General features: G+C 36.7%; 2 protein-coding genes across 2 annotated transcripts in view; both read left to right on the top strand.

Annotated features, from left to right (window-relative positions):
• Window positions 1-17,928, top strand: part of frem3 (Fras1 related extracellular matrix 3) — a 36,690-nt gene extending 18,762 nt beyond the window's left edge. Inside the window, exons 3-24 of the mRNA XM_083539644.1 lie at window positions 46-192; window positions 500-730; window positions 934-1,059; window positions 1,222-1,473; window positions 5,204-5,353; window positions 5,471-5,680; window positions 5,788-5,985; window positions 6,141-6,305; window positions 7,665-7,847; window positions 8,071-8,201; window positions 8,759-8,917; window positions 9,427-9,730; window positions 9,929-10,060; window positions 10,324-10,655; window positions 12,555-12,747; window positions 13,389-13,493; window positions 13,675-13,802; window positions 14,212-14,346; window positions 14,513-14,639; window positions 14,925-15,112; window positions 15,284-15,430; window positions 16,294-17,928. Of these exons, the coding sequence (XP_083395770.1) occupies window positions 46-192; window positions 500-730; window positions 934-1,059; window positions 1,222-1,473; window positions 5,204-5,353; window positions 5,471-5,680; window positions 5,788-5,985; window positions 6,141-6,305; window positions 7,665-7,847; window positions 8,071-8,201; window positions 8,759-8,917; window positions 9,427-9,730; window positions 9,929-10,060; window positions 10,324-10,655; window positions 12,555-12,747; window positions 13,389-13,493; window positions 13,675-13,802; window positions 14,212-14,346; window positions 14,513-14,639; window positions 14,925-15,112; window positions 15,284-15,430; window positions 16,294-16,848 (4,298 nt within the window). The 3' untranslated portion in view covers window positions 16,849-17,928. The remainder of the gene's footprint in view (window positions 1-45; window positions 193-499; window positions 731-933; window positions 1,060-1,221; window positions 1,474-5,203; window positions 5,354-5,470; window positions 5,681-5,787; window positions 5,986-6,140; window positions 6,306-7,664; window positions 7,848-8,070; window positions 8,202-8,758; window positions 8,918-9,426; window positions 9,731-9,928; window positions 10,061-10,323; window positions 10,656-12,554; window positions 12,748-13,388; window positions 13,494-13,674; window positions 13,803-14,211; window positions 14,347-14,512; window positions 14,640-14,924; window positions 15,113-15,283; window positions 15,431-16,293) is intronic.
• Window positions 17,929-19,758: 1,830 nt separating this feature from the next.
• LOC310724777 (uncharacterized protein) overlaps window positions 19,759-23,474 on the top strand; it is a 31,222-nt gene continuing 27,506 nt past the window's right edge. Inside the window, exons 1-6 of the mRNA XM_083539048.1 lie at window positions 19,759-19,837; window positions 19,952-20,160; window positions 20,254-20,526; window positions 21,057-21,150; window positions 22,351-22,464; window positions 22,676-22,856. Coding sequence (XP_083395174.1) covers window positions 19,960-20,160; window positions 20,254-20,526; window positions 21,057-21,150; window positions 22,351-22,464; window positions 22,676-22,856 — 863 coding nt within the window. The 5' untranslated portion in view covers window positions 19,759-19,837; window positions 19,952-19,959. The remainder of the gene's footprint in view (window positions 19,838-19,951; window positions 20,161-20,253; window positions 20,527-21,056; window positions 21,151-22,350; window positions 22,465-22,675; window positions 22,857-23,474) is intronic.

Below are 23,474 nucleotides of genomic sequence, written 5' to 3'. Positions count from 1 at the left end.
CAAATGGCCTCCTTTATGTTTTCTAACTTATTTATGTTCAAACAGGGGGCAATAAACTAAAGGCGCAGCCGTTCCGCTTAAACTGGGCCTGGATCTCTCTGGAGAAGGAGTACTACTTGGTAGACGAGGATGCGAAGTTCCTGGAGGTGACACTCAAGCGTAGAGGATATTTAGGAGAGACATCATTTGTCAGTACGTATTTACTAATTATGTGAAGGTGTTGTTTAGAGTAAAAATGTCACTTTCATGACATTGTTATCCAAACTATTAAGTCATGTCCAACTCAAATGCTAAGGCTACCAATGAAGTAGAGGTTTAACATAGTTTTATGATAACAGCTAGATCCCTATTTAATTCCTATTTCCTAGGAACCAAAATCAAAACAAACAAATTTTCTCTGTGACTATAAATCATTACAATATACAGCAGTATAACAAACAAACAGAATGTTTCATATTGCGAAAGAGTGATTGCACAAATACTGTTTGTTTTCTCCCAGGCATTGCCACTAAGGATGGCACTGCGGAAAAGGACAAGGATTTTCGGGGAAAAGCACAGAAACAGGTCCAGTTTAATCCAGGCCAGACCACAGCCACCTGGAGAGTCAAAGTCTTCACTGACCAAGTGTTTGAAACCTCAGAGACCTTCGAGATCCAACTTTCTGAACCAGTAATGGCAGTTTTAGAGTACCCAGATAAAGCCACTGTGGAGATTGTGGACCCCGGTGATGGTAAGGAACATTTTCCTTAGAGTAATACTCTTTGAGAAGAAAATACAATTATAAAAACATTTAATTTGATGTATGTAACGTTTGCTTATCAGTTTTGACAAGTAATGGGTCTGATATTTATGATATTAAGATATATATTTTGTCAAAGTAGTGCTGTGTAGTGACATGTGCTAAGGTGCTGTTTTCATTTTTGTCTTTTGTAGAGTCCACTGTATATATCCCTCAATCTGAATACCTCATAGAGGAGGACATTGGAGAGCTTTTGGTCCCTGTACGCAGATCTGGGGACGTTAGTCAGGAGCTTATGGTCATTTGTTACACACAGCAAGGTAAGTGCTTACACCTTAACTATTTTCCTTATTATTTAGCTTATTAAACAATATTAAATATTCTTTAATTTCATTTTGCTATGCTAATATTGTACCAGACCTGCAAAAAAACATAGCTGCATGAAAGCTGATGATGTTTTCATTTCATATAAAATCAATCAGGTAGTGCAACAGGAACTATTCCCAGCACAGTGCTCTCTTATTCCGACTACATCACTCGGCCCGAGGACCACAGCAGCATACTGCGCTTTGACAAAGATGAACGAGAGAAGCTCTGTCGCATAATCATCATCGATGACTCGCTGTATGAGGAGGAAGAGAGCTTTAATGTGTCATTAAGCATGCCTATGGGAGGTCAAGTGGGAGCCAGCTTTCCCAGTGCCAAGGTGGTCATCCTGGCAGACAACAATGATGGTGAGTTAAGGGGCATACAAGGAAACTACAGCAGCTGTTGGTTGAAAAAATATTTTGTGCAAGGAAAATAGTGTGCGTATTTACAAAATACAAAATCAAACACTTGAAGTCATTCTGTTATTTTATATATATATATATATATATATATATATATATATATATATATATATATATATATATATATATATATATATATATAAACAGAATGACTCCAAGCATGTTTAATACCAGATTAATCATTTTAATATAAACTAAACCACAAATTGCATTTTCTAGCATTTTATGGTTGTAATTAATGTAATTGAACAGCCACAGGATTCAGTTGTCAGTTGTTGCAGCTAAAGCTAAAGCTAAAGCTCAATGTTATTGCAGCTAAATCTTGCAGGATCTCTTTTATTTCATAATAAGCCTAAAAAATGTACTTGCACTGGAGACTTAAACATAGTACAGTAAAAGGGTCTCCATCACCATATCAATAATAATTTAATATAATAAATACAATAATTTAAACAACAGTGCAAATGTTTTAGCTTAGCCACAAAGAAAACAGATGTAACCTTTAAAATCATGGATCAGACTATGTTCCAACTTTTCCTGTCACCTAAAAATGTAGTTTAAAAGGCATCAGACATTAGATTGAGTCATAACAGGTTGACATTTTACAATAAACGCAAGCGTAAAAATTTAGCCATATCTGATAACAGTTTGAATGCTCTTTTGTATGTTTTTAGCAGTTTCTGTTCTTTTAACTTACTCCCCTTTAGCTGGAGGGTACCTGAACAACTGCATTGAGTGGTCAAGTCTTATACAGCTATGTAATAAAAGAGTCAGCTTGTGCCAGATTAGAATCATAGGGGAAAACAAATGAAAAGAAGATAAGCTACAGGGCTAAGTCTACAGAGCTCAGAACCACTAGAGTCTATCCAATATGGAGGCCAGTGTGGATAATCTGAATTTGTCCACGTATTTAGGTTTTTTAGAATTATATAGACTTGGAAATAATATTGAGAAATTGCATTGTTTTTCTTACACATTAAACCTGTTATATAATACCATTATGGTCTGTTTTTTTTACAAGCCTACCCCCAAAACGTTCGCACATCCGAAAGCATCTGCTTGTTTCCTGTTTATAGATCCAGCTCAGGGAATTTGTCGGCTCTTTCCACCTCATTTCTTCTCTATTTCCTTTATTTGTCTTTCCAGTGGTTAAAAAACTGTGCATGTCCATTCTTCATCTGTCACCACACCACAGATATTCTTAGAAACCTTGCAACTTGAGAACCCCAAACACTTTGGAAAGGAACACAAAAGATTTGATGGGAGAAGTCTAATGGCTCACAAGCCTCTGCAAGTATAGATGAGTGCAAGCATGTCCATGCAGGTAGAAAGGGAAGAAAGAAGTGTGTATTTTTCTTAGTCTTAGTCTTGGACAATCCACCCACAATGTCCATTTGGAGCATCTAATAGTTACTGGCAAAAGTTATTGACCAACTTCTTAAAATTACAATTTGACTGGATCTCTGAACTCCATGTACTTGTTTTCCTTATTTTCTGAAAGGAAAACAATTGGTTTTGAGTATGGGGAGCTAATCAGATTGTTGTCTTTAAAGTTTTAAAGGTTGTGCCAGTAAAGTGGACAAAATAAATAACAGACTTATTATGTGGGCAGAGGATCTAAAGCTAGATAATGAATAAAAAGTGTAGTCGTAGGTAGAAAATACAGTATACTGGCATATAAGCTTTTTTATGATATCTTGGGTAACATTTAAAATTTTAATATTAATATATTCTTCAAAAAAAGAATTAGATTTAATTAAAAACCCCAAAATCTTTGCTATCCTTAAATATATTCCACCATTGGTGCTACCTACAAGTACAAGTGATATATTAAGTCGTATGCCTGCCACTTTCCATTTTTCCAATAGTTAGATATTATACATTATTTCGTATACCAGCATGGCCACTTCCCTTAGTTGTTTACATCCTAGGTCACAGACAAATTTATATGTAAATGATGTATGTACATTCCCAGATGTCACTAATTTATCGTGACAGGCGAGGATTCATTCACACAATTAAGGACAAAACGTCTTGGTAGGTCTTACATATTATGTGTGTTGTGTTTGGTAGAGGTCAAATTGGGATGTGCAAAGAAGCCTGTGGTCTGGATTTTATCCAACAATCAGGGTCTAATTGTTGTGTTCCTCTAGATGGGCTTCTATACAACTTTTATGGGAGCCTTGTCTTTGGTCTCACAAGCACACATTAGTGTGTCTTGGATGAAATACCAAACTCATCTCATCTGTCAGTTTTGGCAGGAAGTAACTAGGGGCAAGATGCTTCCTGTGCTTTTAGATGGTGATGACAACTTCTAGTTCTCTCAGAGTCTCTCTTTCTCTCTTTTTCCTTTCCTGCCTCTTCTGAGTCACCTTGTCATTCCAGTTTGACTGATAGAATGGCATATTTTAATGTAACAGGTTTTCTGTTTAATGCTTTTACACAGCAGGGTGTGTTGACACAGAAAAATAATGACAGTGGTATGACATTATATCTGCTATACTTTATCAATTTGACAACACTAACAGAAAGAAAGAAAGAAAGAAAGAAAGAAAGAAAGAAAGAAAGAAAGAAAGAAAGAAAGAAAGAAAGAAAGAAAGAAAGAAAGAAAGAAAGAAAGGTACCTTATAATTGTCACATGTACTTTACAGCACAGTGAAATTTGCATATTCGAAGCTGGGGTTACAGTGTAGGATCAGCAATGTTAAAGCACCTATAGAGCACAAACAGTTAAGGGCCTTGCTCAAGGGCCCCCCAAAAAAGAACTTTAACCCTCAACCTTCCAATCGGTAGCCAAGAACCTTAACCACTGAGCTACCACCTCCTGCCTAGAACTTCTACCTCCCCTACTCTCAATCACTCATTGCAGCTCGTTTCGTCATCTAAGTAAAATAAAAGTGTAAAAATCCTGAGCAACACTTTCCCCTGAAAACATTGATGCTAATAAAAAAAAAAAAAAAATGACTCAAAATTATGTGTGAGTGAAAGAGCTCACACAAAAATGTATCTAAAAGTTCATTATTTTCAGTGGTTTTGTATTGTGCTGTATAACAGACAATCTGGTTCCTGTTGAAAAAAAGTTACTTAAGAATTAAATAAGAGTTAAGTGTGGACTTATTTTTCATTCCTTTACTTATCTATGCTTTTAACCTTAAACAAAACTTTACACTTGTTTGCTTGCATTCCTACATAGTTCTCATGAAGTAGGGCGTGTTTTATTCTAGAAAATTTGCATAAATGTATTGCCAGTGAGACAGGAATTACTTATGATGTTGGTATCTGTGGTATGCAAAAAGATTAGTCTGGATCTGATTAGATGTTTGAACGGTAGCGGATGGTGACCATTAATCTGAAAGAAGAAGATTGTATTTTTCCATAGAACCTTTTATAATTATACATTTTTGGTTATATCCCGAAAGAGGAGTTGAAGTTGTGAGTTGAAGTCACACTACCACTAAGCTGCTTTGCTGGGACTTAAGCTAAGCCCTTAACCCTTAACCATCAACTGCTTAATTGTATGAATGGAGGATTTTAAATCTTTGGACAAGGGAATCTGCCAAATGCCATCATGGCCAAATGTCAATACAAACAAAATAAATCCTATAACTTAATAATTAACCATGCCCACCTCTGCATTGCATGTCACTGATTTAAACCTCTCTGTACCCTACAGAGCCGGCTGTGTATTTTGGTGAGACGGAGTACACAGTGGATGAGAGTGCCGGCTACGTGGAGGTGATAGTATGGAGGACGGGTACTGACCTCTCCAAGACAGCTACGGTGACTGTTCGCTCTCGGAAGACAGAGCCTGTCTCAGCTGAAGGTAGGAAGGAAGAAAAATACAATTCTGTCTCAGTATTAGATCCATAGATGTATAAGCAGAACAGATCTAGATATACACAATATAAATACTGCTGCTTTTTTCTTTGACTGTCTGTAGCTGGTCTGGATTACGTTGGTATCAGTCGAAACTTGGATTTTGCTCCTGGCGTTAATATGCAAACGTTCCGTGTGACCATTCTGGATGATTTGGGCCGTCCAGAGCTGGAAGGGCCGGAGAAATTCGAGCTGGTGTTGCGCATGCCCATGAATGCTGTGCTGGGAGAGCCGAGCAAAACTGTCATCACCATCAATGACACTGTTACTGACCGTGAGTCCGCCACCTGTATTGAGTAGTCTGGATGCTAGCCTCTTACCAGTGTTGTATTTTCTGTATTTAAACGTGTTTATTGTGTGTGTGTGTGTGTGTATTTTAAGTTCCTAGAATGCAGTTTAAAGAAGCAGAGTATAAGGGAGATGAAGCGGATGGACAGGTGAGGGCCATTGTGTACCGCAGTGGTGACATTAGCAAGACGTCCACTGTCCGCTGCTACACTCGCCAAGGAACTGCTCAGGTCATGATGGATTACAATGAGCGCCCCAACACTGATGCATCCATCATCACTTTCATGCCAGGTCAGCAAGTTTCTATCCAGTACACTGGATAAATTACTGAGGGACAAATTAATGAATACATCTCCGTGTAACTGCTTTTCCGAGCACTGAAAGTTTGTATTGTAAAAGGTTTTTGATTCTTCTTTATGTCTGTGTTTTTGTATATCTGTTTATAGGTGAGAATCAGAAGCCGTGTGTGGTGACTTTGTTAGACGATTCTATTCACGAGGACGACGAGGAGTTCAGGCTTGTTCTGGGAACACCAAAAAGCAAGTCGCAATATGGAGCTTCACTGGGGGAGCAGAAGGAAACTCTGATCACCATTACTGACAAGAAAGACAGTGAGTTCACTAACACTGCTTTTCTACTCGATTGAAATCAGTATTTACTGATCAAAATCAGAAAAAGATTAAATACCAAAAATGTTTGTATTTGTATGTGCAAATTGACAGAAGCTTCCAGAACATAGAGACAACAACCACAACACACAGATAATTGGTAGCACCAAACAGAAGACAAAAGTTCAAAAATAATATAGTTTGGATGTGAGGGATCCTAAGTGATCTCTCTCTCTGGACGTATATAGTTATTGAAGGGTAGGCATGGGAGCACCAATAATCCTCTCAGCTGTTCTGAACCTGCCTGTGTAGTCTAGTCTAGCAATGATCATTGCTCTGTCCCTACAATTCAATTCAATTTCTTTTGTATAGACAGACCATTCCGGCATTATTAAAGGCTGAGTAAAAGCTTGGCTAATTATGGACAAATAACATCTAGGAATGACAATTTATTATATAGTTTTTTGAAAGAAATCTTACAATAATTTCATACACTTTTAGGAATGAAAAGGAAATGCCTTTTCACTGATAATGTGTTTCACTGTTAATGTATTCATTCACTCACCAATTGAGTGATTGGTGGAAAGTCTCTCGTTCTCGCAAGTGTTTTTGAGATGTGAAAGACCAGTTTAAATTTAAGTTTCTGTAAATAGTTTCTTATGCATTTCAGCCAAACATTTAACACTGTATATTTGCTTAAATATAGGAGATAGAAGTCACACAGTATGAACAAAAATATTGGGACACCTGACTTACAGTTAACACAGTAGCATGAAATCTTTCTTTAACTTCAACTGGATTTTCCATCCGGTCAACAAGGAGACCCATACCAGTTCCAGCAATCCGATGCCCTGGGCCACAAAGTTTGGGTTTGGACTGGAGAATCTCCTGCTACAGAGCTCTGACCTTAACCTTATTACACACCTTTGAGACGAATGTGTCTGCTGTCTACACACGAGGCCTTCTTTTTACTAAAGCCCTTGTGGCTAAATAAATCTCACAAAAATCTCCTCAAGGACACTCTTAGATCTAGTGGAACATCTTCCCAGAAGAGTAGAGGGAACTAAGTGATATTGGGACTAAATGTGGGATGCAATGCTCAAAAAGCACATACCCTATTTATAGTCAGATGTCCACAATCTTTTGGCAATATAGTGTATTTGTATTAGCTATTAGCTCATTTAAAAGGGCTTTCTGCTCAATTGCTATTTGGAATTGCTAGCTTATCTTCTATTTTACAAGTACTATGGTGTTTAAACCTTTGTATAATCCAAGCCTGCTCAGTAATATGTTGCCTATATGAAAAATAAATAGCAAACCATAATCACTATAACTAAACATGTTTATTTCTCTTTATTCCAGAGGCTATTATTAGATTCTCTGAGGTGAAGTACAGTGTGCAGGAGCCTCAGGTTCCTGGAGAAATAGCTGTGGTGAAGATCCCTGTTATCCGCCTTGGTGACACCTCCAAGGTCTCAGTAGTGAGAGTTCACACCAAAGACGGCTCTGCCACATCAGGAGAGGACTACAACCCGCTGTCTCAAGGTCAGCATATACAATTACACACACAGACTCCCAGCTATAAATCTAAAAAGTCAAGGCTTTAAAACTGATTTGCTTTTAAAGACAGGCTTTAACCCTTGATCCATAGTGCTTTTTGTTTTCATGGGCATGTATCATGTTTATGACTGTGTGTGTGTGTGTGTGTGTGTGTGTGTGTGTGTGTGTGTGTGTGTGTGTGTGTGTGTGTGTGTGTGTGTGTGTGTAGATGTGGAGTTTAAAGAAGGGGAGACAGAGCATGTGGTGGAGGTCCAGGTCTTGTATGACGGGCAGAGGGAAATCCGTGAGGCCTTCACTGTCCACTTGAAGCCTGATGAATACATGGTGGCTGAGACACAGGTCAGAGGTCACCAAATATATAAATATTCTCACTGACACTGAGTAATGTGCTTTGGCTCCACTTGCTAAAATAGCCACACAGCAGCTGTCTCTGTCAGCAGGGGACGGTCACTGTCTCCAGTAGAGACAGCCGTAGTCTCCTCATGTGCTCTTTGTAATATAAATGTGTCTCAGTGGACACTGTGACCTATATGTAAGCATTCTGTGTGTTATTTCCTCTACAACCATGAACAAAGCAGTGGGGACATTTAAAAAAAGGAAACAACAAGAACATGAAATGCTCATACATAAATGAAGCACTTATGTATTCAAAAGTTGTGATTCCGACCCTGAACTCTTTGTTTAAAAAGTAAACACTGCAGTAGAAAACTATCGACTTGTATTATAACTGTTACACTATGGGCTTGTATAAAGAACAGACCATAATAGTACAACCAGTACAATACAATTGATTAAACAGTTTTTGAAATTGTGTGAACAGTTTTGTTATTTCCACTGTGCACATTTATACTAACATATAATTCATAAAACATTTTTTCTTTATTTGTTCCTTTCAGATGAGCAAAGCCATTGTGTATATTGAAGAGATGGACAGTGTAGCAGATGTTACCTTCCCAGCAGTGCCCCAGGTGGTTTCCTTGCTGGCCTATGATGATACAACTAGGGCGAAGGAGCATCCACACCCATCAACAGGCTACCCTGTCGTGTGTGTGACGGTGAGTGTAATACACATGTTTACACTGAATGTTCACCACACAGCAAAGGGACTTGTATGGCAGATACACGTAACTTGAAGATGCTTTAAGTAATCAGATTATAAAAATGGTGAAGTTTGAATGGAAAGTTATTGTGAGAAGATATTTATTTTACACTAATAAAGAGTTTATATTGTCATGTTCATTGTAAAACCCAGAGTTCACGCTGAAATGGAGCATGAATGTGCTTTCTGATAAGTGGTTAATCTTCTGTTTAGAGAGCTTTGTGGTTTCTTAGTAACATGAAAAACGTGAGCGGTTGCCTGGATATGCTGGAAAACTTTCAACAAATAATCAGTATTAAAATAAAATACAAATAAAAGATATTAATAAAGCATTTTTACTCAACCTAAAGAAAATTATATAAATTCTCACTTAATGATACTTCTGAAGTAGTGAAGTTTATCATTCGTTTCCAAGCATTATTTCCAAGCATTTTTAATGAGTCCAATCACATAAATTCTTTTCAGGCTTGCAACCCCAAATACTCTGACTTTGACAAGACTGGTTCTATCTGTGCTGTGGAGAACATTAACGACACCCTGACTCAATACCGCTGGCTCGTCAGCGCCCCCACTGGGCCAGATGGAGTCACCAGCCCCATGCGTGAGGTTGACAGCAACACCTTCTTCACCAATACCAAGTCCATCACACTGGACTCTATCTACTTCCAAGCAGGCTCACGTGTGCAGTGCGCTGCTCGGGCCTTTAATGCTAATGGAGATGCCGGGCTGGAGCTCAGTTCCCCGATCGCGGTCATCAGTCGAGAGGAGGGTTAGCAAAAAAATATTTTAAATATATTAAAATAAATATATAGATACTTAGATTTTTCTCAATATTTCTATTATTTTTTTTTATTTAGGAACATTTATTGATTGTCTCATTTATTGATTGATCAAGCTCTCAGAAAATTCACTGTTACCTAAATAGGATAAAATGAAGAGCCATAATCTTTTTGAACATTTTCTGTAGGTCTTTGCCAGCCTCGTATTCCTGGAACAGTTGGTGCTGAGCCGTTCTCAGCAAAAATCCGTTACACCGGACCTGATGACCCTGACTTCCCCAACCTCATCAAACTAACGGTCACCATGCCACACATGGACGGTGAGTGGCATCATTTAAACATCATGTTGAACTCATGCATTCACAAATTTTCTGCATTCATTTTATGTATTTGATTAGCAACATATATTTAATTTTATATCTGAAAGGCCTACAAGCTTTACTAATTATCGCATTAATCATATGATTAGAATGGTATAATTTGAAATGTATTAATGAGCTCTGATGTAATAATGTGACCTTTTAAGACCCAACAATACAATATGGTGTAAAACCTGTACTCGTTTATACTCGGTTTTACTCAGGCATGCTTCCTGTCATCTCCACACGTCCTATGTCAAACTTCGAGCTGACTCTGAGTCCGGATGGTACTCGTGCTGGGAACCACCGCTGCTCCAACCTGCTTGACTTCAACGAGATCCAGACAGGTCATGGCTTTATCACAGATGCCACCAAGAACCCAGAAATCATTGGGGAGACGGCTCCCTACCAGTACAGTGTGGCCATGCGCAGTGCCAACTCTCTGCGATTCTACCGCAACCTGAACCTCGAGGCCTGTCTGTGGGAATTCAGCAGCTACTACGATATGTCTGAGCTGCTCAATGAGTGTGGAGGATCTATCGGCACTGATGGACAGGTGAGAGTTACAGGAACTTCTCTGCATGTTGACTTCAGGTTCTGTTAAAGGATATATTGTTTTTATTCTGCAGAATCAGACGTAACTAAACGGTTGAAAACTGATTGAATTTAATTGTTGTTTTGGTGCAATACCGCATAATATTAGCAATGATTATATTCAATAGTGGACTTTTAGCATTTATTTGCTTAAAAAAATGCTTTGCTGAAATATGCACCAAATTCATAGCTATCAATAAGCAATAAGGAAATTGTAGCTGGAGAAAGGGGTTTACCCATAATGCTAATAATAATAATAATAATTGCCATAGAGTGCAAGAAGGAAGTGTACGTTTACTCAACACTGAAGACAGGAAGCTCTGAAAAAAAGAAATCGAATGGGGAAGCATCAGTAGGGAAACCCTACTACTAGTATTGTGAATAAAACATAGAAAACATATAGAACATTTCAACTGGCTGCAACAGATCTCAAAAAAGTTTGGACAGGGCCATGTTTACCACTGTGTAGTTCTGTCCATATACATCTGGAAACTCAGGAAAAGTTTTGGAAGAGGAATTTTGTCCCATATATGTATCAGAATCAGAATCAGGTTTATTGGCCAAGTGTGTTGGCACACACAAGAAAATTGGTTCCAGCTGTTTGTGACTCTCAAAGTACATATATGACACATGGTTCTAGCTGATCAACAGTTCTGGGTGTCCTTTGTTGTATTTTTCGTTTCATGCTGCGCCAAATGATTTTAAATATTGAAAGGTCTGGAAGCAGACAGACAGGTATTCTGGTGACATACAGGTTTTCTGGTATTTGTAAATTCTGTGTAACACAAATACAAAACATAGAGCTGGGCAGTAAGAGAAAACTAATATAGATGCAAATAATATTGGTTCAAGTCATTGCATAGTAATGCTTAAAGTTCTGGTTATATAAAGATAGCAATGGGATTGTGAACAGGTGAGTATCATTAATAATCAGGTGACTGAGAGGGAAGAGGAGACTGCAGGTCATTTGATGAGGTGATTTGATTGGTTTGTGGATCAGGGATGTTTGTCACTTATGTATAAAGTTCCCTGAAGATAATATTTAAGTGCTTGAAAACAAGTAAAATAAATATAAAATTCCCCCACACTAACGTGTAGATCAAGTTTGCATGTGTCATGCACGAGTCATCCATTCAAATATGTACATTCACACAAGCGTTTAGACAAAATCACCCATATAATAGATTATAATGGATTGAAATGCCAATCAGTGAACCTTAACAGTGATGGAATTATAATGAATGGACATTTGATGTCACCCAAATAAGGACAGATAACCTTTGAGTCTGGTTCCATACCATCTGAGGGAGTTTTTTCCTTGCCACTGTTGCCACTGCTGCCACTTTAGAAAAAAAACTTATAGGGACTGATTTGTGAAACAAAAATTTTTATTTATAATATATTTATATCATTTTAAAATCTGCTTTGAGACACGGTCCATTGTTAAAAAGCACTATACAAATAAAATTTCATTGAATTGAATATCGTGACACTAAAATTGTGTTCATGTGGCAGAAAATAATTATAAATCGCCAGTTTTGGTTTAAAAATTAATTTTATGATGAAAACAATAAAAAAAAAAAAAAAAAGTCAACACATTTCTAAAAGCTTAAATACATTTTCTTACGTGCAGCATCATAAAATATTAAGCAATATTAAATAGCACCGAATGAATAGAAAATGTGGACTCAAATGTGGGAAAAATCCCAAACAGTAGTTTTATCTTTACATCAGTCGCACTGATTATTTGATCATTCTGAACTGAATCATATCTACGATCAGCATTCTGTATCCACTCATATTCCGGCTGAGCATTATCTATGGCCATGTGTCTAGCCAGATGTGTCTATTTTTTGTGCAGGTGCTGAACTTGGTCCAGTCCTATGTCACTCTGCGAGTACCTCTGTACGTGTCCTATGTGTTTCACTCTCCTGTAGCAGTTGGTGGCTGGCAGCATTTTGACCTTCAGTCAGAACTACGTCTCACCTTTGTGTATGATACCGCCATTTTATGGCAGGATGGTATTGGTAGTCCCCCGGAGGCTGAACTGCAAGGTAATCTGTCCGTCTGTCTTTCTGTAGCCGCACAGCCATCTAGTGGTGGTCTTAAAAATTCATACAAAATACATCCAAAGAAAATAATATATATAAGCAGCATAATGGTTATATTTGATACAGTTGGCCCAAATGTAAAATAATAATAATAAAAATAAATAAACTGATGCCAAAGGTTAATTTTCTTATAATGTATTTCATGGTCACAAAGAATGCAGGACACTTTTGTCTTGAATGGTGTCTCATTATCGCATTTAAATCACTTGAAAGTGTTGTTTAATGTAAAAAATATGGCCAAAAGTATGTGGACACCATTATGTGGATATAATTATGTGGATAGTTATGAAATATTAACCCACATAGTCAGTGTATTAACTTATGGCCATATCTTATTAAAAAATAACCAGCAGGCTCTCTAATGTAAATATCAATGTAGTGGAGGATACATAATATTATGTTTAATAAAAGATAAAAAAATCTGTGAAGTTTAATCGGATAACCTGTACTGGAACTAAAATTCCAATATCTTTCCTGAAAGATGTCTTACATTCATTTATATTCAATTATAATCGATATTTTACAATGTACACTTTATTATTAATATTGATTTTGTTTGTCTTTTGTTTGTTTAAAATCTTTAGGTGCTATGTATCCTACCAGTATGAGAATCAATGAGGAGGGTCGCTTGGTTGTGAACTTTAAGACTGAGGCTCGATTCAGGGGACAGTTTGTCATGTTGCACCCAGGTGAAGTGTTTCCTGCTCTTACTTACACTGAATAACATAAATGATTGGCAGGCATGTGTATGCAGAATTTATATTTAAGCCTGAACATACAAAACTGCCATAAGTACATCAATAATAGATTATACGAGATATCTTTTAAATCACGTTTCTGTGTTAAGAAAATTATTTCAATGGTTTACAGGAAGCAGCCTCTCATCCATTGTGATGTGTGCTGACCTCCCTGGCCTTACATTCACTCTGTCTTTGGTCCGAACTGAGCCTACATACAACCAACCGATGCAGCAGTGGAGCTTTGTTTCTGACTTTGCTGTGAGTATTTAATATAAACAAGTTACCCAGGTCATTATTTTGCATCAGACATACACCAAACAGCTGTAACATAAATACAACTGGCAGGTGATGTTAATAACATTTAATATCCCATTTACTATGGCACCTGCCAAGTGGTGGATTTATGTCACAGTCAGATATTCTGGTTAATGCTTGTTTATTTCCTTCTTTGATTCACAAATTATTGGTTCATTTCTTGCACAACTTTTAAATGGGTCACATGCTCCTCTTTTTTATTTATTATGTTACTAGAAAGGTAGCAAATCTGTCGTTGAATATAATTTATTTTGTAATCATTTCGATGATTTGGGGGTTCTTTTAGTAATTTAATCATCAAAATTTTTCTACAAATTTAATTCATAATACGGGTATATGTGTATGTGTGTAGGTTCGAGATTATTCTGGCACCTACACAGTAAAGCTGATTCCCTGCATTGCTTCTCCTAATGGAGAGTTTACTATTCCACCCGTATGCCACCCCCGAGAGCCACTGACATTTGACATCGACATCCGCTTCCAGCAGGTCAGTCTGATATAAAATGCAGTTTACGGTGTTTGCATTGTGCATTGTGTTTCCAAACAAGCTTGGTGTATCTGCTAGTTTCACATGATTATTATTTACCATAATAATTTACATAATTGCACTCAAAATAAGAGTTATCATTGACCCCTCTTTCTTTTCATTTCAGGTCAGTGATCCAGTGGCAGCAGAGTTCAGCCTGAACACTCAGATGTTCCTCTTGTCTAAGAAGGAATTGTGGCTATCTGATGGCTCTATGGGCTTCGCTGAAGGCACTGATGCTGCATTCGGTGAAGGTAAAATTTTAATTATAATCTTAAATTATCTAAAATTAATATACCTGAATATACCTTACATATATGGTGTCCATACTTGTACTTGGGTAGTCAAGTTAAGGCTACAAAGCTTTTTTAGTATCCTGATAAGTTGCTTTACCTTTCCCTGTTGTACAGTCATCTAGTATAAAATAAAATAGAGAATAGTGAAATGACAAATGCAGTGATTTGAAGAAAATGTCATTGTTGAACATTGTAGATTATTGTTGATTAGTCACTAATTAAAATGTATTTTTTTTATTATAGGTTCCACCATTTATGGACGTGTAATGGTGGACCCAGTGCAGAACTTGGGAGATTCATTTTCCTGTAGCATAGAGAAGGTTTTCCTCTGTACAGGCACAGATGGCTATGTGCCAAAATATAACCCCACAAATAAAGAATATGGCTGCCTGGCTGATGCTGCCTCGCTGCTCTACAGGTTCAAGATCTTGGTATGCCGTTTCTTATATATTTGTCCTATTTATACGTATATCTTTGCTTTACAACACACACTGAAAAGCATCTTGAGATCACCTTAGATAAATTTGTATTTTAAATCAGATGTATGTATGTATGTATGTCATAAGCCCAAATTTGAACTGAGAGTTTGTGTTTCTCTTTAGGACAAAGCCCAGCCTGAAACCCAAGCTACTACATTTGGAGATGTGCGATTTGAAGCTGCATTGGCACAAGATACTCAAGGAGGCATTTCTCTGGCCCGCCAGCCTGGATCAGATGGGTTCACTTTGTCCTCATCTCCTCTTTTCCAGGTCAGAAATTTTATTAACTTGTCTTTCAATTTCGCAGTTCATGTATGCTTATTAACAGTCTGGTCTTGATGTACTATAATGTTTTTTACTTCTTTATATCCTCTTTTGCTGTTGTTATTACACATTTTGCCTTTCTTTGACCCAAAACATCGTTTTAAGTCATACGCAAAAATAGTAAAAAAGTAAAGAAAGACTAGCTTTCTGTTTAAACCAATAAATTGCTAAAATACTGGTTTATCTACCTAATGCTGTGCAGCAGTTTCATGTAAATGTTTTTTACACTATATTGCCAAAAGTTTGCAGACGCCTGATCTTTCCTGCCATATGTGGTTCTTCTTCAAACGTTACCAAGCTGGAATCACACAACTGTTTAGGACGTCTCCGGATCAATAAATTTAGCACTTTGTACTTGAAAATCCAACCCTGTTCAAGCATGGCAGTGCCCCTGTGCACAAACTGAGCTCCACGAAGATATGGTTTACATGATTTGAAGAGGAAGATCTTGAGTGGTCTTTTATAGAGCTCTGGCCTCAAACCTACTTAACAACTTTGGGATAAATTGGAACAATAATTGCAACCCAGGTCTCCTTACCTACATCACCACCTGACTTTACCAACACCCTTGTGGCTCATGAATACAAATATCCACAGGCGCACTCCAAAATCTAGTGGAATATCTTTCCAGAAGATTGAAGGGAATTATACGGGCAAATTAGGACAAAATGTGGAATGTGATGCTCAAAAAGCACATGCCATACTTAGGACCAAGTGTCCGCAAACTTTTGGCAAGATAGTGTAAAAGCTTGAAATTAATTTGTAGCTTTTGTGTATATAATGCATAAAACAAATCTTCTATATTTTAGGTGGCAGCTGGTCGAGAGTGGTTCATCCACACTATATATACTGTCCGCTCTAGAGAGAATGCTATCCGTGGCATTGGTAAGAGAAGCCTGGAGTACCACCATGGCATTTCATCCGTTCTTCCAAACCCTGGTGCCTTGACTCGGAACCGTCGTGCTGTGCCAGACCCAGAGGCCTTGGACATTGGTGTGGAGAACAATCGTGGCACTAATATTCAACACATTGCCCTGGACCGCTCTGACCGGCTCAGAGTGAGCCAGCGACAGCCATTGGGCCATGAAACATACGCAGAGCGCCCCCTGGTGGAGGGGAGCTTGGGTAAAGAACCTGGCACTGACTCCATTCTACCTGTTGGCATGCCCACATTGTTGGGAGTGGCTGGACTAATCCTTTTGGTGTGTCTAGTGGTAATTCTAGTGGCTTTCTTAGTAAGGCGTAAAAAGAAAGAGCAGAAGTGTCCGCCCTACTCTACTTCTTCTTCCTCTGCCTATAGCAATGGCATGAACAGCAGAGAGGTAGCAGGCACAAGAAACAGTGGGGACAGTTCTGAGGTTTAGTCATCATCTACAAGGCTTTGAATGGTCCTTCATATCATTTGACCTGCCTATCATGAGTGTGCCTTCAACCCACAAGAAGAGGACATGTTAGTTTCAGAATGAAGAAACATCACAAAAGAAGCAAACTCTTGGATCTTTAACAATGACTGCTTTCATTTTCAATATTCACTTCTAGGCTTGTAGTCATACATCCGATTTATTAAACAGCAATATTATTGGACGGAACTTGTTCCAAAGTAATTGCTCATATTACTTCAGGATATTTGACCCTGGCTATAGGTTTATAAGTCCAGGTGCTTGGATATCTGGATAATCAGGCTATGTGACATTACACAAAACACAAAAGAGAAACCCCATCTGAACAAATGAATACAAAAATGTCATTTTAATCCTGTAAAAGATGTCAAAATATAAAAACAACCATGACAGTGCTTTTGTACCTAAACATATGAGTCCCAGTGTTAATTTAGGCAGCAATAAGGATGGGTCAGCAGGATTTTGACCTGTACTAAGAATGTGATCTTGGTCAGGATTGTGAGTTCGATATTTTTTTTTTCTCATTTACTGCAGGCTTCTTGTGTTAAGTTTAATCTGCAAACCATTGTTTTGAATGCGTGTCAGGTGTGTTTGCGATAGACATAGATGTAGGAGAGCTGGCTTGTTCAAACATTTATGTGAAATAAAGTATGTATTTTTGCAGCACATTGGTGTTCCCAAGTCAACATGCCAAGTATTGTGGTGCTATGTAAAGAGATTGTGCAGTTTCATTTTGATAAGTGGGGAAGTATTCTGTTTTTATATATTTTTCAGGATGTGTTAAATGTGGCTGAAAATTACACAGAAATGGGTGTAATACTTATCCTGTGTATGTATGTTAGTACTTATACACTGCTAAACAGGCAATGCCAACAGAACGTATTATGACATCCTGAAATAACTTGAAAAGTGATTGTAACAGGTTAAAATGGTAAAAGTTTGATTTTATGTCATATATCAAGTGCCATTATGATTTATATAGTCTCAATTTGTGATGACACTTCCAATTTATTGTTTAATGTATTAAAATTTTATTTCCAAAAACCTGCTGCATTTTTTATGTTTGAGTACAATACAGTACATGTTCACAAATGTTGTTGTTGTTGTTGTTGTTGTTGTTGTTGTTGTTGTTGTTGTTGTTTTATGGCATTTGGTTTATTTTTTAGCACATATTGAAGAATCAACTGGATCAAATGGAAGAATTTGGAAATATTTTCCAACCGACAGCATTTTCCACCATTAGAAAAATATCAACTACAGGAAAATCGATTGGAAGTAAAGTTGTAAAGTTAGTTGTAAGTGAAGAGTGTAGAGATTATAATGAGACAGAGTCTTTTAAAAGTGAACCTGGGCAGAGCTGTGAAAGACAAATTGTGAAACAATTTCAGAACAAAGTTCTTTAACATAAAATTGCAAAACAGTTGAATATCTCAGGTACAGTACACAATATCATCAAAAGTATCAAAGAATGTATTGAATGCACAATATTAAGCAGCTAGAATCCTTTATCATTCTTCTCCCTAAACTATATACTGTTAGAAGACTTGATGCTACACAGTGGTAAACATCAACTTGTCCCAATTTTACTAAGACCTGTTGCAGCGATCAAACTAAAAATGCTTCAATTATTTTCTTAAAATTGTATAAATGTATCAGTTTAAAAATCATGCAAATCATTTATTCTGTTATTTACATTTTGCCAATTTTAATTATGTAGCTGCACGTATCAGATTCAAAACCCTGATGCTTGCCTACAAGGCCAAAAATGGACCAGCACCATCTTACCTCAGAGACCTCATCACACCTTGCTGTCTGAGATCCTCCAGCACTGCTCGACTGGTACCACCTTCTCTCAGAATGACTCAACACAAGGCTCTTCTCTGTTCTCTTCTCTGTCCAAGGTGGTGGAATGAACTTCCCCTAGATGTCAGAACAGAGGAGTCCCCTCCTATCTTCAAACAATGGTTGAAGACCTACCTCTTCCTGAAACACTTAAATTAGCACTTTCCAAGTTGGCTTGGAAAAAATCAAGAGTTGTAGTCTGATTTAGATTAAGTTTGTAATCTAAGCACAAAGCACTTTTTTTTTTACGTTGCTTTGGACAAGGGCGTCTGCTAAATGCAGCAAATGTTCTTATGTTTCAAAAGTTTTTCCAAATGCCATTTAATTCCTCGGTGTTGCGGGCCACATCCAAGGTCATCATGGGACAACTCTGCCCTGTGGGCTCTAGTTTGGGCATCTCTGGACTATGATGAATGTCCAATAATTTTTGGTATCATTTTGGTTGCTCAGTTGAACTTCTACCTTTTAACTACCTTTTCTACCTTTTTTGGATAAAAAATGCTAGAAATTGAATTCTGCCTGAGATACATGCCAACGTGAGTAGTCAATTTCAGAATTATATTTTACACAATCATTTTTATTCAAATTATATACTCATCAAATGGGCCAATTTAATAAAGTATTCTTAATAATTGAAATAAAGTTTATACTGCGGATTTCTAAATACAATTACACATGTTAAAATTGCACTGTCACAGATAACCTTCTTAAACAGAACACTTTTCCCGATTCAGCTCTAAAGATTTGCATTGTGTGTGTACTGTATTTGCCAATCATCTATTTGGAACAGTTTTAATGTGTTTTTTGTGCCACATTTAGACGGGACACTTTCAAATTAACTGAGGTTGAGATACATGCAGAATAGAAACCGGTTATCACTATAAATTGCTTGTCATCAGTGATTTCTACATTTATTATAAAATAAAATATGTTTAAATAATGCATTCTTAAAAAGATACATTTGATCATAATGCTATGCATGTTATGTTTGGTTATGGGAGTGGCTTTCATGCGCTTTTATAAGACTCATAGGGATTGCAGTGTGCAAAAGCACAAAGGACTACTACAGAGTGTAAATCCACTGAAGTCATCTAAAGGGTAAAGCTTGAAGGTATAATCTATATAGTGATAATTTGCAACAATGATGATATATTGTAAATGCTATTTAATTATATAATGAAATATAAAAATTATTTTTTATGTCCAATATTTTATCTTTTCACAGTTTTCATTATGACTATCACAAAACTGCTCATCAAGACAATGATCTATCCAAGTCTTTTAATGATCTTCATGACAAGTCAGACTCTGGCCTTTTCGATTGTGTTTTCAAAATCTAAGACACACCAAAGCATAACTCAAGATGCAATTTTACAGACAACAGCCGATATCTGCAAATCACGAGCACTCCAGGAAGGACGGAATTTCATTTTGGTGAATAATATTTTTTTTTATATCTATTCATATTTATAAATCTTTTCAATGATAAGTATTTATTGCATTAGACTTACGGCTTTCTAATTGCAGCCAGATACGCTGACAGTGAAGTCAGTGGCAGGAAGCTGTTACTCATCTGATTCAGCCAAAATGTTTCAACAAAGCCTTGAGGATATAAGTCATCGCAATGTCCTGGTTGACATTAGGCATGTTTTTGATGGAAGTTACCATTTTGACAATGAGGAATTCTTTGCTGGACGCAATCTTATTACTGACGGAGTCTCAGTTGTCAAATTCAGTATCAAGCAGAAGAGCTATGAAGCTGCAAGAGAAGCACTGGGTCAAGTTCTACACACTTTGCAGGTATGATACTAAATTAGTTTAGCAGACCAGTGCTAATAAGTGAAATGAAGATATAGTCAATATTTTTAAATACATGTAAAGATGCTACCAAAGATAAAAAGTAAAAAAATACTTTGTTATTGTTCTGTACTAGGACTGTACTAGTAGATTTTTCTCTTATCAGTACTTTACTTTACTATTTATCTTTCAGACTTTTTATTTTTCATTGCGTGCCGTTTTCAGCCCATCAACCTATTTCTTGTCATTGCATTGCTTTTCAACCTACCACTGGTGTATCATTTCCTGGTACCATTCATTAGATAACAAAATCTGAGATTTGTAAAATAGGTTGTAGTAATAGATTCTTTTTAAATACATGTCAGAACCCAAACTTTTTTACTTTAACTTAAGTGAAAAAGTGTAGTCAGTTCTTCAGCTTTTACCAGAGACATTTTAAAACATGTCTGTACTTCTACTTGAGTGAAGAATGTATGTATGCACTTGTAGTAACTATGTTATAATTCTGACCCTGGTTTGTGTCTTCCTTTAAGGATTTCTATAGCCATAGCAATTGGGTTGAACTGGGAAAGACGCAACCCTATTCCAACCTGATTAAACCAGACACTCTAATCAGCAACATAGCAGGTAATTAATCAGGATGTGGGTATGTATGTGTTTCGCTGTTGATATGTTTACCTGTTTTTCCTGCTCAATCTTTATTTTACTTTTGCTTTGTTGGATTGTATGTATTCCATTGTAAATGAACCAGATTCCAACCTGATTAAACCAGGCGCATCAATCTAGAGCCTGGCAGGTCAACAATTGGTAGGTATGTAGGTGGTTCTGCACTGACATGTCTGTGTTTTTTATGTTTTATCACTACTGATGAACTTTCACTTTTGGTTTGTTCTACTGTAAATTGCACATTTGAAAAACATGAAGGAATTGTTAGGGTACACTTTGCTGGAAAATCATTCATCAAGATTGACTTTCTAGCATTCCTCTCTGTCTTCCCAGGATTACCATTACATTCACTACAATGATGACCAGGAAAAGAGATTACTGAAGAAAATAAAGAAAATGGAATTATGTCTTAATTATAATTATAAAATGACAATTCATCTTGTATAACTCTGTTTGCGCTTGTTCTTTTATAGGTTATTTCTTACCTTGATGCCTGTGCTTACACAAATTAAACAGTGTTTATTTGACATTTTAAATGTACTTTTTTTTTTTTTTTTACTTTGTACATCATTATATCGCATAGACTGAACAAAACAATGTTATATGACCTATCAGTTCAACTGTATATCACTTTGGACAAAAGTCTATGAATAATTGTAAAATGTAAATGTACTGTAGACTATCTTTAAATGAATTACGGCTACATCTTGCATGTTATATTTATAAAAATCATAACAATATGGTAATTAAAAAATCTGAAACATTTATTTATTTATTTATTTCATTAGTTAGTTGGTTCATTCATTAGTTATTTAGTTATTTAGTCGGTCAGTCAGTCATTCAGTCAGATATTTAGAGGGGGGTAGTGAGAAGAATGATCCGATTTGTGGCAAACCCTAATAGGAGAAGCCGAAAGAAGAAGATTTTACTAAAAACCAAGATGTACTGAAATCTCATTCATTGTACCCATGGCCAAGCTCAATGTAATATACATGTAACTAACAAACGAGTTGTACTGTAATGTTTGCAATGTTGGCCCAGTAAGTGAAAGTAAATCTGGGTTGTGTACAATAAAAATATACAGGCACCAGGTTAATAATGTAATGAAAGTTAAACAAAGGGAGATCTGATTTTATGCTTCATAATAATCTGTTTTGGCAGATTCTGATACATGCAGAAAATGTACCGATAGTGTCTGTGTGGGAAACATTCTGGAGGAGGTCATTGCACAGCAGAAGCTAACATCTGGATACTTTGGCTTTAGCAAACCAAAAGGTAATGGAGTAAATAGGTTAAAGTAGATAAATTAAATTAAAGATAACTGGTCTGAGATGAAGTTACAGAAAATGTTCAAATAATATTTTTTTTCTTTTTCACTTAATCATTTAAAGAATTCTGTTTAAACTTTTTTTTTTTTTTTATATTGAGACCAATTTGATGTGCTTTGACAAACACACTGTATTCCCATTTTTCATTTCATCTTAAGGAAAGTGCAGTCACGGAGGAGAATTTGATCCATCAAGTCGGGGGGAAGGAGGCATAAATAAAGATTCTACAAGTGCCAGTCATGGATATCTACATGACACGGCAGCATCACTAGCCACGGCTGCGACCAAAGAACTACTGCAGGACATTAGAGCAGCAGTTGGAGATTCTGAGTTTCTTAGGTATTCTATTCTTAGACTTTTTAAATAAGCTTTCATTGTCCATTCACCTTTTTCTGGTTTCTGTTACTCACAACAATACTTTTCAAATGTCTTAAGAATAGTGTTATTTATGCCAGGATTTATTACACATATTGAAAGTAAAAAAGGTGTGGTAGTTATTTCCTGTCTGTGCAGTTTTAACTGCTATTGAGTAACAGGTATGTCAAGTCAAGTCAAGTTTATTTCTATAGCGCTTTTCACAACAAACATTAACAATTAAGGTAAACGATGTGTATTTATCCCTAATGAGCAGCCATGGCAACTGTGGCAAGGAAAAACTCCCTTAGATGTTATAAGGAAGAAACCTTGAGAGGAACCAGACTTAAAAGGGGAACCCATCCTCATTTGAGTGACATCAAGACTGTGATTATAGTCTTTAAACAATACAGAACACTGGAGAGTGAGAACTAACATGAGCACTGGAATGTAAGATTATGAGTAATGATGTTTCTACAGTCTTTTAGTCATTGTGTTTATAAAACTAGGAGCTACTGAAAAACTCATAAAATAGCTTAACATTTGCGATCATCACAGATCCAACACCAGCTTCTCCATGCCAAAACCTTTACACTCATGGAG

The sequence above is a fragment of the Silurus aristotelis genome, assembly GCF_946808225.1.
Source record: "Silurus aristotelis genome assembly, chromosome: 4".
NCBI lineage: Eukaryota > Metazoa > Chordata > Actinopteri > Siluriformes > Siluridae > Silurus > Silurus aristotelis.
Note: the sequence above shows the minus strand (reverse complement) of the source record. Positions and strands in the feature narration are given on the sequence as shown.